The following is a 12,010-nucleotide window of genomic DNA, read 5'->3' on the forward strand; positions in this document are numbered from 1 at the left end:
TTTTGTTGAGCTCAGATAACACTCATGTGCACGGGTCTCGCATCTTTCTTTCTGGCTTAAGCGGCGATCACACATCTACACGCGAGCACTAACCTTGCACAGGGGAAGACCGAAAGGTCTTCAGGAACATGCTGGAGTCCTCAGTCACCCCCACAGCCCTATCCCGGCTGCTTGCGTCAGTGGAGAAAACCTGTCTGAAGGCAATGGCCCTTCTGGTTGTCCCCTGCATCGCCTCCTCCTGAGATCCTCCCAGGAGTGATTCCTTTCTCTATGGGAAGCTTCAAGGAATACTCAACCTTCTGTCCATTACCTCAGCTCTGGCCACGTCCTGAGAGAAAAAATGCCCTTCACTTGACCTGGAGCCCATGGGAAGGGTCTAAAAGGGAATCCTTCTGTTTAGAACCTTTCAATGGACTGTACAGGGAAGGCATTTCTAGGATGGGAGCACCTTTCTATAAGTGGACAAGTTGTCTCCTCTGACCTGAGAGGCTATTTTTCAGGAGGAAGGAAGAGAAAGAGCTACATGTCAGACTCTGCTCTTAGGATGTGAATGGAGAGAGGGAGCGGTCCCTCCTTCTCATTTACCTCCTTGCTTGGTACAGGCTCCCAGCAGGTTGACCACATTCAGATGGTGGCCAATGTGGGTCAAGATCTTGAGCTCAGTCATCAGAGCTTTGTACTCGCTGGCCGTGGCCCCCTCTGTGTGAGAAACAAGGAAGAGTCAAGGCGACAGGACAATGGGGCTCTTTCCGCTGGAGGCAGCATTCCTGCCCCCCATGCTTGCCAATGCTCAGACGGTTGCTTCACTAACTTCCCCACATTCTGCAGAAGGGCCAGGTCTCCAGACTGTTTTCATTACTCCCTCCCTCCTGAGCCAACATCCTTTTGATTACAGTAAGCCCCAGAAGCAGTGGTGGGGTTAGTCACTGGGCATTTCCTCTTGGTGGACCTGGTCTGCTCAGCAATGCGCTGACTCAGAGCTGGGCACCTCGTGAAAGCGCCTTCCAAAGGCTTCCGCTCTGCAGAACCAGGCGCAGCAAGAACCTTCCAGACAGGGGATGTGCCCACACCTCCCCTCTTTTTCTCACTTTCCCCTCTTTGAAGAGTTACAAAGAAGGAGCACCAGGGGTCTGCAAGAGTGGAATGGCCACTTCTGTAAACATCTTTGCAATGTGTTATTTTCTCCCTATAACCTTTTCCTCCCTGGAGTCTGCAGGGTTATCTCAAATTGTGAGGATCCATAAGCATCTGCCTTCAACTCCATTCTCAGAGATAAACAACATCAGTCTAAGCATTAGCAGAGTCTAAAGCCTAAATTAAGTTTGTTCTGTCTGTTTTTTCTTTTCTTTTTTTTTTTTTCTTCTTTTTTTGGTCTTTCTTATTGGTTAATCCGTAAGACTTTACAAAATTTAAACAATAAAGTCCTACAATCTTGCTGTAAAATATTCCAACAATATGATGCATATAGAGTAAAAAGTGAAAGCCACTCCAACCACATACCTCCCTAGGTAGACCTTTCTCTATGTATTTACAAACATATATACCCACATAAAGGTCTTTTTTTGTTTACATGAGTCATAAAATATATATATATATTTTTTTTAATTTGCTTTTTTAATGTGTCAGAGACTTTTCCAATTCTTGTTAGTTGATTAATAGCATTCCTGGCATTTGAACGGCCTCCAGTTTTTTTTTTTTTGTTTTCGTGTGTGGTTTCTTTATTTTTTTTTTCCCCATTACAAATAACACTGTAGTAGAGGGCCAATGTGTAATCTTTCTACACATGTGCAAGTAAGTCTGTAGAACAGCCCTGGAAATGGCCAAAGGATGTGGACGGTATTTCGTAAGCACAAATCATTTTCAGATCATTTTCTAACTAATAACCAGATAAACTCTAGAAGCTTCCCAACAGGGTTGGGATTGGCTCAACAGGAGACGCACAACAAATATTTGTTAGAAAAATAAACACCGTGAATTCGCTTCTCATTTCAGACATGGGCATAAGGCCCAAAAAGGTTAAAGGTTCTGCTCCAGGGAACTTTGAAAGAGCTTCTGACTCATGGCCTTTGTTTGACATTCTGTCTTTTCAATTTCTCCTAGAAACAGATGGCCAACCAATTCAAGCAAGAAAGCTGAATGAAAATGGTTTGGGGGGATTTTACAGAGTGGGTGATTTGGCGATCGTTTTAAAATCCAGGCTAATGGCTTTAAAAAGATAAGCATTTTATAAAGACACCGCGTATGCTTTTTCTATATTACATACACCACGTTCTGCCGGCCTTTCAAATTTTTCAAGTCAGAATTCCCCTCCTCCGACTCATCAGTCCTTCCAGGCATTTATGCCCCCTTGGCACAGGGGAAAACCCAGCTCTCTCGTTCAGACTGCTCTATCCCCAGGCAGGTGTTACCTTGGATCCACAACAGACGAGTGCGCGCACAAGACCATCTCTGCTGGCGATGATGTGTGGTCGTAGGCAGGGAAATGGGACAAGCTGAGGAAGCAGACGCTTCCAGATGGAGTCCCAACTTAGCTCAAGGGTGGATATTAGATTGCCTCCATAACTCGGATCAGGGCCGTTTTAGGGTTTGGGGGCCACAGGCCGCCGGAGGTCGGGTCTAGACAGCCCCTCTTCTGGAGCACCGTGGTGGGGGGGGAGGTGGGTAAGAGCGCTGCACTCAAACCCCTACTTTTGCCCTGGGGAGCTCTGGGGCCCTGCAGAGGTGATTTAACCTTTCTGGGCCATGTCTCCTCATCTGCAAACTGAGGAAATAATATCTCCCTCACAAGGCTGCAGAGAGAAAAGGAAGAGGAATGGCAATCTCCTGTGGTTCAAGCTAATACATGAAAGCACTTAGTCTGGTGCCTTCTCACACGAGGGCATATTGATGCCTCTTCTCTTGGAGCTTGGGCCACGGGGTGTGGGGTGGCGTGCTGGAATGTAGGCATGTCACAGAAAGGCCTGCCATCCTCTGGGCTGTCCATTTTGAACAAAAGTCCGGATTTGTGGGCCTTGAGACTCCTTCCCTGGCTGCTTTCAGAGCAGAACTGTCAGGTTCCTTGGAGGGTTTTTATCAGAGCCTTTGCTTGACGAGGGCAGCCTTTTGAGGTGGAAGGTATCATTGCCTGGGGCTCCTGCAACAGGCCTACTTTTTGGTTTTAGAATCTTAACACGAGTGGGGCGCCCGGGTGGCTCAGTCGGTTAAGCGTCCGACTTCAGCTCGGGTCGCGATCTCATAGTCTGTGGGTTCGAGCCCCGCGTCGGGCTCTGTGCTGACAGCTCGGAGCCGGCTTCCCATTCTGTGTCTCCCTCTCTCTCTGCCCCTCCCCCGCTCATGTGCTGTCTCTGTCTCTCTCAAAAATAAACATTAAAAAAAAAAAAAGAATCTCAACACGAGTTGAAGTAACATAAAAATGCCATCACGAGTGAGGAAATGAAGTCTTTTCTATACTTCAGAAGACATCTGCATCCCTGAGATGTCTGATTTATACAGCTTTCCCCTCTTCTCATTTTCATCTGTCTTGCGGGTGATCACGAATCACCGTGCGATTTGGCCCTACTTCCCCGGGGCTTCTCTGAGTGGTTGTGTCTTTCAACACCAGAAAGATTATCTATCTATCCGTCTATGTAAATTTCTAAAGAGGAAACGTATTGTGTTTGGGACCTGACGCTATCACACAGTTCAGAGTTCTGACGGTCTCAATTATTCCGGCTTCACCATTTCACTTTACAGTTAGGTCAAGCCCCAGCCAAGCCGCTGGGATTTACAACCCACAGCTGATTTCCCCTTAGAATGTCCTAGTGGATCCCTCCGAAATCTTGAACCCGTGGTTACAGTGAGCTTAAATCCCTGGTAGTTTCGAGCCTGAGATGTGAGAGGAGAAAGATCTTGGAGGTGACAGAAATCATTTTCCCGTGGACAGAGCTGGATGGTTTCATTTACAGGGTTGGTTCAGCGCTCTTGCTGGCCTAACAGAAAACTCCCGAAGCCAAGGGGCTCCCAGCAGTAAAGACAGTGGTGTGGCCTGGGCAGAAGTAGCTTGTGTCTGTTCCCAGGCCACAGCTAACGTGTACCAGTGTTTCGGAGATCTAGTGGGTCGGCCGAAAGCCAAACTACAGCATCCATACCTTTCAGCATTTTTACAGCCACAGTCCGGCACGTGGGGGATTTCTTAATGCCAAATGCGGACGCTTGAACCACTTTTCCAAAAGCCCCTCTTCCGAGCGACTTGCCTGCAATGAAAAGAAGACATTGATTTGTTTGCGAAGCCAGCAGGATGAGGACAAGTCTTTTTGGGGAAGAAGGTGCCTTTTGACCTATGTGTGTATGTGAGCCGTGTAGCTTTGAATGGAATCTCCAACGAACTGAGCCCAAAAGAGTCAAAGTAAGGGACACACTTCTGGGGTATCTTTCTTCCACCTCCTCACGGGGCTTCTGAGGGGCCGTTATCCTTTGCAGCTAGGCCAGGCCCCTAGGATGCATTTGGTGTGGGTGGGTGACCAATTTCCTCTTCACCAAATCCTCCCGGGGGGGCGGGGGTCTCTTCCATTGTTTAATGACATTATTACCAAGACCTCCCTTTGTTTAACCTAAGCCCCTTTTCTTGCCTCTGACGGTCATCTCTTCTGATCTGTTTTCAGCAGAAAGGAAGAAGACAGAGAATGGGGGTGACTGCTATTGGTTATCATAATGCTCCATAGCTACAAAAAAATCACTAAGTCATTTCTCAGACTTTCTTGCCAGCCAAGATATTCTAACACGTCCTTACATGATGTACAGGCCTTCGTGGCTCAGCACACGAGTCTATCAACCGACCACTGGTAGTTAATTGGTTTAAGCTGCAGAGAAATGGTTGCCAAATGCAGTAGAGTAAGGTTTCTTTCGTGGGACCTGTGACGTTATGCCATAACAGCTGTTTTAACACGTTTCTTTCCTCACCCTGAAATGAGACCACTTGACTCAGAGGGGCATCTACCACGTGGGAATCTTCCCAGGACCTAGCTCAGCGCTCGGTGCAGAGGAGGCCCCTTGTGCGTTAATGCAGAATGAAGAGCAGCGATTTGGGAACTTGTGAGATGCTCAAAGCCGTCACGGGTAACTAGAGGAACCCGCCTGTCCCCAATGGGTCAGAGACCGCGAGGGCGATGCTCTGTGAAGAGCGCACCCCCCCCCCCCCCCCCCCCCGAATACCTCAGTCCCCTTTTATATCAGGCCACTTTCTTTTGCACCATCAGGAAACAGGTAGCTGAATACAGCCTGGAGAAAAAGTACACCTCAGGCAGGATATGGCAAAAGGAAGAGTGAACCAAAGAAGTCACTCTTGTTTGGTTCTTGGTTAGGGAAAAAATAGCCAACAGAATGCCTCTGGTCAGAAGTAAATCCCGGTAGGTAGAGTGGTAATTTAACACAACCCCTCCTCCCTCAGCCTAGTCCTCTTTATCTGACTGTTCTGCTAAGGCACCTTGAGTTAACGAACCAACCTTCCGTCCTTATACTCCAATCCCTTCCCCCCAAAAGATATAGCTGCGTGTTATGTTTCTAAGATTCTTGTGAAGTTTGCCTGCTTCCTTATCACATTACAACTTTATACTTTTAGGCACGATGACTCAGTCACATAGGTGACTTCCCCCTGCCTCTGCTTAGCGTCTTCCGCTCACTACCAATCCCCCGAGGCCATCTAGTCAGGACACAGGAAAAATTCGTTTGCCAGTGTAATCGGAAGAGCCTCTTTGTCGCTATCTCTTTGCATCTATCTCCTGGGGACAGATAGGAGGGAACATTGGTGACGCGACTTGCTTTTTCTCTGGTCAAAATGCCCCTGGCAGCGACGGGGAAAGGTCATTCCTCCTAGAGTGCGCACCATGGACAGGGACAGATTCTCTGCTTCCTCCTTCAGCTAAAATTGTCCATGAAGTAGACCAGGATGGGGACTCTAGGTTGAAATAAAAGTGCCTCGGGTGGACCGTGCAGGACCGGGACGTGGAAATCACGTACAGAATGAGTACCAGCGGCTACCTTCTCCAGACTTGTAAAGATCGGTGTATTTTGGTTAAAGGCTTGCCCCTTGCTGTTTTAGGGCAAAAGAACGTGTTTCTTCCGCAGTGCCTTCTACCGTCTAATAGGAAAAGTGTCCCGAGCCTGACAAATATCAAGATGATCTCTTATCTTAGGGACACCTCTCCACATACCGTGAAGACCCTTGCTGCTTGGGGGGCAGGCAGAACCTTTTTCCCTTCCACGGCCTCAGCCCACACGCGTTCCCTCCTTAGCCATCACAGCACACTTCATTTTCACTGGTGTCTGGGGAGTTTGCTTCTGTCAGTGAGAATAAGCTCGTTCCCACTTGGCTTCCCTCGGCCTTTCCATCTTTTCTCTCGGAAGCCTGACTGCTGCCTCATAAAACAGCATGAAGCTATTACGGGCTCTTTGATCATCTGATGCCTCGGAATCCTTTGGCGGACCCACTGTTCCAGCTTCAGGGGAGCCAGGCTTGACCTTGCCTGATCCTTCTTTTCCCTCAAAATCCTCCTCGGTGTTACCCAAATGCCACCAACTGGCTTATGAAAGAGCTAGGTCGCTGCCATACAATGAAAGGCTATTGGAACCTCCTCCAAGAATGTCCTTGACCGGCCAGGGCCCCGGGGACACTCCGGGGAGGGTGCAAGGCACCACTGCCACGCAGAGCTGGTCTTCCAAGAGGCAACACCTGCCCAGGCGCCATCCACTTGCAAATTCCAGACTCCTTGTGTTGTGGCCTATATTAGGCAATGCTGACTTTATTTTGCAGTAGAAGATGCACTGTCCGACATTATCCCACCTCCTGTGATAAAATGGTAAGGGCTGAATTCTCCCTGACGTTTAGCGAGGAACCACTAACAAAGCAGATTCCTTTTGTTCCTGGATTTCAGGAATTTCAACGAGAGCAGCACTTTTGACCCAAACTCCTACTGCATCTATCAGGTACCGTAAATTCCGACTTCTCTCAACAGCGCTGCTAATAGTTACCGACAGAGTCCACACAGCTGAAAAAAATCAGATGCGACTTGTCTGTGTATTTCCCCACACAGTGTATTCTTCTGTGTGTGTTTATAGCCCCATTATAACTCTGCCCATCAAACCAGCTTTTTCTCTCCATCCATCCAGACAGAATCTTGGTTACTTTCACTTGCCAGACATTACTTCAGATTACTTTCTGTCATGTATTTGGCTTACGAACCAAAAAATCTTGGGCCTTTTGCCCCCATGCGAGTAGGGGGAGCCTCTTCTGGCCCTTGCAGCCACACTCTGCATTGAAAGACACAGTGAGCTGACTTGACACCCTTTCTCTCACCCATCAAAGACACTCCCATCCACATGAGCCAAATCATGACATCTGGCATCTCCAGGAAGGAAGAGATCCATAAGAAAGGTCTTCAGCAAGGAGAATCTCCTGAAACGGGATTATCTAAACCCACAGAGCCCCAGGGGAAATCTGGTGGAAGGATTAGCAGTGTCCCTCAGTGTGATATAGATCACAGGGATAGATACCAGGCGAAGGAGTGAAGAGATAGGATGAACAGCTCATCTGTCCTATACAGGAAGAAGCATGTCTGATGGTGACTAATAACTCTGGAAAGCAACGTGGCCTGAGAATGGCTTACGGTTGTGGGAAAACTATCTCAGTTCCTTGCCAAGGTCACTGAGGGGCTGGGCTAGCTGCCATATAATTTAGACTTGCAGAAGGAACTCATTTATGTACCACCTGCCCTTAACGACTCTAAATTCAGTTGATATTTCCACCCACCCACCCATCAGCAGCCATTGCTGGCTTTTGCCTGTCTCTCCAGCTTCTTACTGATTTCCAATGTTCTTCCCCAAGCCAAACAGAACATACTCTTGGGGCCAAGTATTCTTTCTCATGTAAGAAGAAACCTAAGTGGAATCATTTCAAGGCCCGAGCTGTGGGGGGAGGGGAGGCAACGCAGTTGAATTTAAAACAACAGGCTCTTTTGCCGAGGGTGACAAGATCCAGGAACACTGGGTCCACGAGTTGGGTTCCTAGTTCCAATTACTAATGATTCTGGCACGCATAGAGCGACTGGAAATTTTTCAGAAGCCACTATCCAAAAATTTTGGGCAAGAGTAATCGCGGCCCCTTTTGTTTTGTACTACTGAGGGCTGGAGATCGATTTGCATTGTGATGTCTGAGCTGGGAGGGGTGGGGGGGGGACTTGGGGGCGCGCTGAGGGAAAGCACGGTTGCCTGATGTTTACAGCATCTATGTTACCTGGGAAACAACAGCCCGTGCTCTTCAAACCTGAGACGCTAATGACCCCTAGCACTTTCTTCTCTGTCTGGACATCCTGAACACCCAGGAAAACTCAGAGTATCTAATCTGTGGATTTGTGCAGAGGGGTTTTTTGACCCACAGCCTTCAAGGGCACCGACGCGTTCACCAAAGGTTTGGTTGGACTGTTCCTTGCCATCTTGAGTTGTGTTCTAGGTTACAAATTTCTAAGTCCCCCAAAAGGTCATTAAGGGTGCCTGTAGTTGTAAGCTTCCTGATGGAACTCATCTCTGCCCTTCACCTGTCTCCTTTTGTGGCTGCCTCCTTCACCGTCTGAGGCAAGACACTCAGACGCCTTTGCACCCCCGCGGCTTAGACGGGTGTCTGCTGCTCAGAGAAGGTGCTGGGAAAGTGTTCGGAGAAGGAGCAGGTGCCCTGTCCCCTTGTACTGCTGTCCCAGCACTGTTAGGATTATCTACCCCAGTGCCCATCTCCCTTGCTAGTCTGTGAGCAGCTGGAGGGTAGAACCTGAGTCTCGTTGACTTTTGCAGCCCTCAAACCACATGTTTTGCACGTTTAGGAATCTGTTGAACAAACACATTACCCAGTTTGAGTCTCTCCCGGGCAAACTCCCACTTGCTGGCATCATAAGGGAGCCGCTCGCACTGCTCGTCCAGGGGGACTTCGTCTGGGTCCATTATAATCGACAGGTAGTCAGTCTTTATTTCCGAGGAAGACTGAGAAAGAAAGAGATCGCGACGTCACTATCAAGGAAACAACTTACAAAACAAAAACCCGGATGCCCAATTTAAAACAGTACCTGGCAACACCCGCTACTCGTTGAAACCGTGTGGTTGGATACAGAAAGTCCCCCTCTGCATACGCACACGCACGTCACACTTGGGCGTGCAACTCCCACTGAACAAGCCCTTACGGTTCTCATGCGGCTTTTTGGTAGACTGGCTTCACCGCGCTGCCCAGATAACACGCGCCCAGGTTCTCCAGTGACCTGGGTGCTTGTTCTTAGACAATTATCCTATGATAGTCCTTCTCCAAAAAAGCATAAACGTCATTCCAAACGACTGACTGAAAATACCTCTCTATGGCCACTCTGCACAAGCAGGAGCATACGTCACAAGGCGACAAGTGGGATTGAGGCTTTTCAGCATTCGCAAGAATGGCGAAGTGAACCCAGGAGCCCTGGGACAGTTAAGAGGCATATTTCCTGTGAAGTGTTTAAATCTACTCAGAAGTCCTGGCCCCTTGGTTGCTGCAGCTGCCCGGAAAAACCGTAGGGTCCGTCAGTGAGAACACAGTAAGATTTACCTCCAATAAGAAACAGAAGTTGATTATTTCAAAGGCCAAGGGGTAAATTGGGTCTGAGATGCAAACACAGCCATGTCCTGATCGCGTTTCGCATCAGGAGGACGTCAAACAAGGCGGGTGTCTCCCTTCAGGCCCTTATTTTATCTTGGCAAGGCACATCGCGCCCAGAAAATATCCTTTATTTCAGATCACAGATGAGTGGATTTGCATTTAGTGTCTTAGAGTCATAGCAGTGGGTGTATTGCCTGTTCATTCGGTGTAGAATTGATGATGGCATTTCTGTGGGCAGGACAGAAAGGAAGTATGCTTGCCCACATAAGGTGGGCTTTGATCAGCCTCGCCGAGGAGTCGCATCAACTGCGTTCCAATGAGTTTCGGGCCCGTCCTGCGTTGCCCTTCCCTCAGCAGGGCCAGAGCTCAGGAGAGAGGACACCCTCTCCATACACACCATGTCACGCTCGCCCACATTCTTCAGCTCTAACTCACCCTGCCCTGGGCTGTCACAGCTCACCTCATCCATCACTTGCAATCGGTCTCCTACTCACAGGAATTATCACTAAAATGTGTGACAAATCGCTCAAAGCAGAAAGACTGGCCCGGCCTCCACGACGAGGGGAAAACAGAGAAGGATGTGGAGCACATTCGTCACCAGCTACATTTGCCATCGGTGCCAGTCTTGTAGGGGCCAGCCTGTCGGACAATGGTGTGGGTCTGTAAGGCTGGAAGGAATACAAACCCCTATCCCAGCGTGCCGGGTGTGCGCTAGAGAAGCCGCTGGAAGAGGTTTTATGAGTACGCTTTTCCATGTCCAGTCGAAACAATCCGACGAGAAACAATCTCCCATCTTCCAAGGGCACAGGACAGCGAGAGCCCAACGAGGGACATCTCGCTTTCCGGAGAGCGCGTGGGGAGCTTGGGAGGGGTGTTGAGAGCGAGGCAAGGGGCCGGGCAAAGAGAGACAATCTCCCCATCTGGCACCTATGGAATTTTATGGTTTATCTCAATCAGGCAGGTGAGAGGCAACATCATACAAGTGGTTGAGGAGAGGGGGATCGTAGAACCTTAGTCGGCAAATATTTATTCTTTCGATTGACACTAACACTGAGCAGCTACTAGGTGTTTGGCATGGAGGTTGCGCGGCTAAGCACTTTCAGAGGCCAGGCATTGAGGCTGGCGGGCCGGATCTGAGTCACAGATCAACTCCGGACCAGCACATAACCTTGGCAAGTTGCTTAACCCTTCTCAACCTAGTTTCCTTATCTGTGAAATAGCGATAATGACAGTCCTTATCTCCTAGGGCTGTTGTGAATATGATGGGAAATAATCCATGCCAAGCTGTTAGAACAAGGCGTGGTATACAGTAAGCATCAATCAACGATCCACATTAGCTGTAACTGTAACACTGGCCTATTGCAGGGTGGGGATTAAAAGGATAACGTCCAGTCCGTATCAACCAGGAATTCACTTGCGGTTTAGAGAAACCACATGGAAATAGTTTTTGAGGACTTGTATCTCCTTGCCTCCTACAATTAATCACCTTTCAAATTTTATAAGCATTCCCTTCTGGAGAGAGAATCCTTTCTTGCTCTCATCCTTTCTTATTGAACTCAAGGTTTCAGATTTTTTTTTTTTTTAATTTTTTTTTTTTAACGTTTATTTATTTTTGGGACAGAGAGAGACAGAGCATGAACGGGGGAGGGGCAGAGAGAGAGGGAGACACAGAAGCGGAAACAGGCTCCAGGCTCCGAGCCATCAGCCCAGAGCCCGACGCGGGGCTCGAACTCCCGGACCGCGAGATCGTGACCTGGCTGAAGTCGGACGCTTAACCGACTGCGCCACCCAGGCGCCCCGGGGTTTCAGATTTTTTAGAAATACTAGGGCCATCTTCAATTTAGACCCAATTCACCTTTCCAGTTTTATTTCCACTCTGCCCCTCTGTGCTCCTCCCCTAATCTGGGGCGTGGGGAGGAGTGTGGTGGGCTGCATTTTTCTGCTGCTTTCCTTCCAACTGCAACCTTCAAACTCTTTCTCTAAACCTCACTTTCTCTGAAGTTTTTTCTCTCTGTCCCTCCTTTGTGGCCTCCAAACGGGCCTTCCAGATTTGGCGGGTCTAATCTATTTGGCAAGTTTGATCCATTTCCCTTTAGGATGTCTCTCCCCTGTCAATGCCACTGTGTGGCCTCTGTTTCCTTCTAAAGCAGTGTGGCCTTAGCTGTCACATCTCAAAACCCATCATTCCACACGGCGGGCTCCTGATGGTGCCTATTCACCACGGAGGACGCTTGCTATCCTCGCCTCTCATTTCAACGGCTATGAAGGACACCTTGTTGGTTTTGGTTACAAGTCTAGGTAAGGTCGGACGACCTTGGTTCAAAACTCAGCTCCCACTCTAACCAGCTTTGTGACTTTGGACAAGTT

General features: G+C 48.8%; 1 protein-coding gene across 1 annotated transcript in view; it reads right to left on the reverse strand.

The window, feature by feature from the left end:
• The window catches only part of FLT1 (fms related receptor tyrosine kinase 1), a 175,750-nt gene that overhangs the window by 26,133 nt on the left and 137,607 nt on the right, over window positions 1-12,010 (reverse strand). Inside the window, exons 18-20 of the mRNA XM_040448115.1 lie at window positions 8,871-9,003; window positions 4,128-4,232; window positions 586-699 (exon numbers count right to left, since the gene is read on the reverse strand). Of these exons, the coding sequence (XP_040304049.1) occupies window positions 586-699; window positions 4,128-4,232; window positions 8,871-9,003 (352 nt within the window). The remainder of the gene's footprint in view (window positions 1-585; window positions 700-4,127; window positions 4,233-8,870; window positions 9,004-12,010) is intronic.

This window comes from Herpailurus yagouaroundi, unplaced genomic scaffold (genome assembly GCF_014898765.1).
Source record: "Herpailurus yagouaroundi ecotype Mexico unplaced genomic scaffold, PumYag 197, whole genome shotgun sequence".
Classification (NCBI taxonomy): Eukaryota; Metazoa; Chordata; class Mammalia; order Carnivora; family Felidae; genus Herpailurus; species Herpailurus yagouaroundi.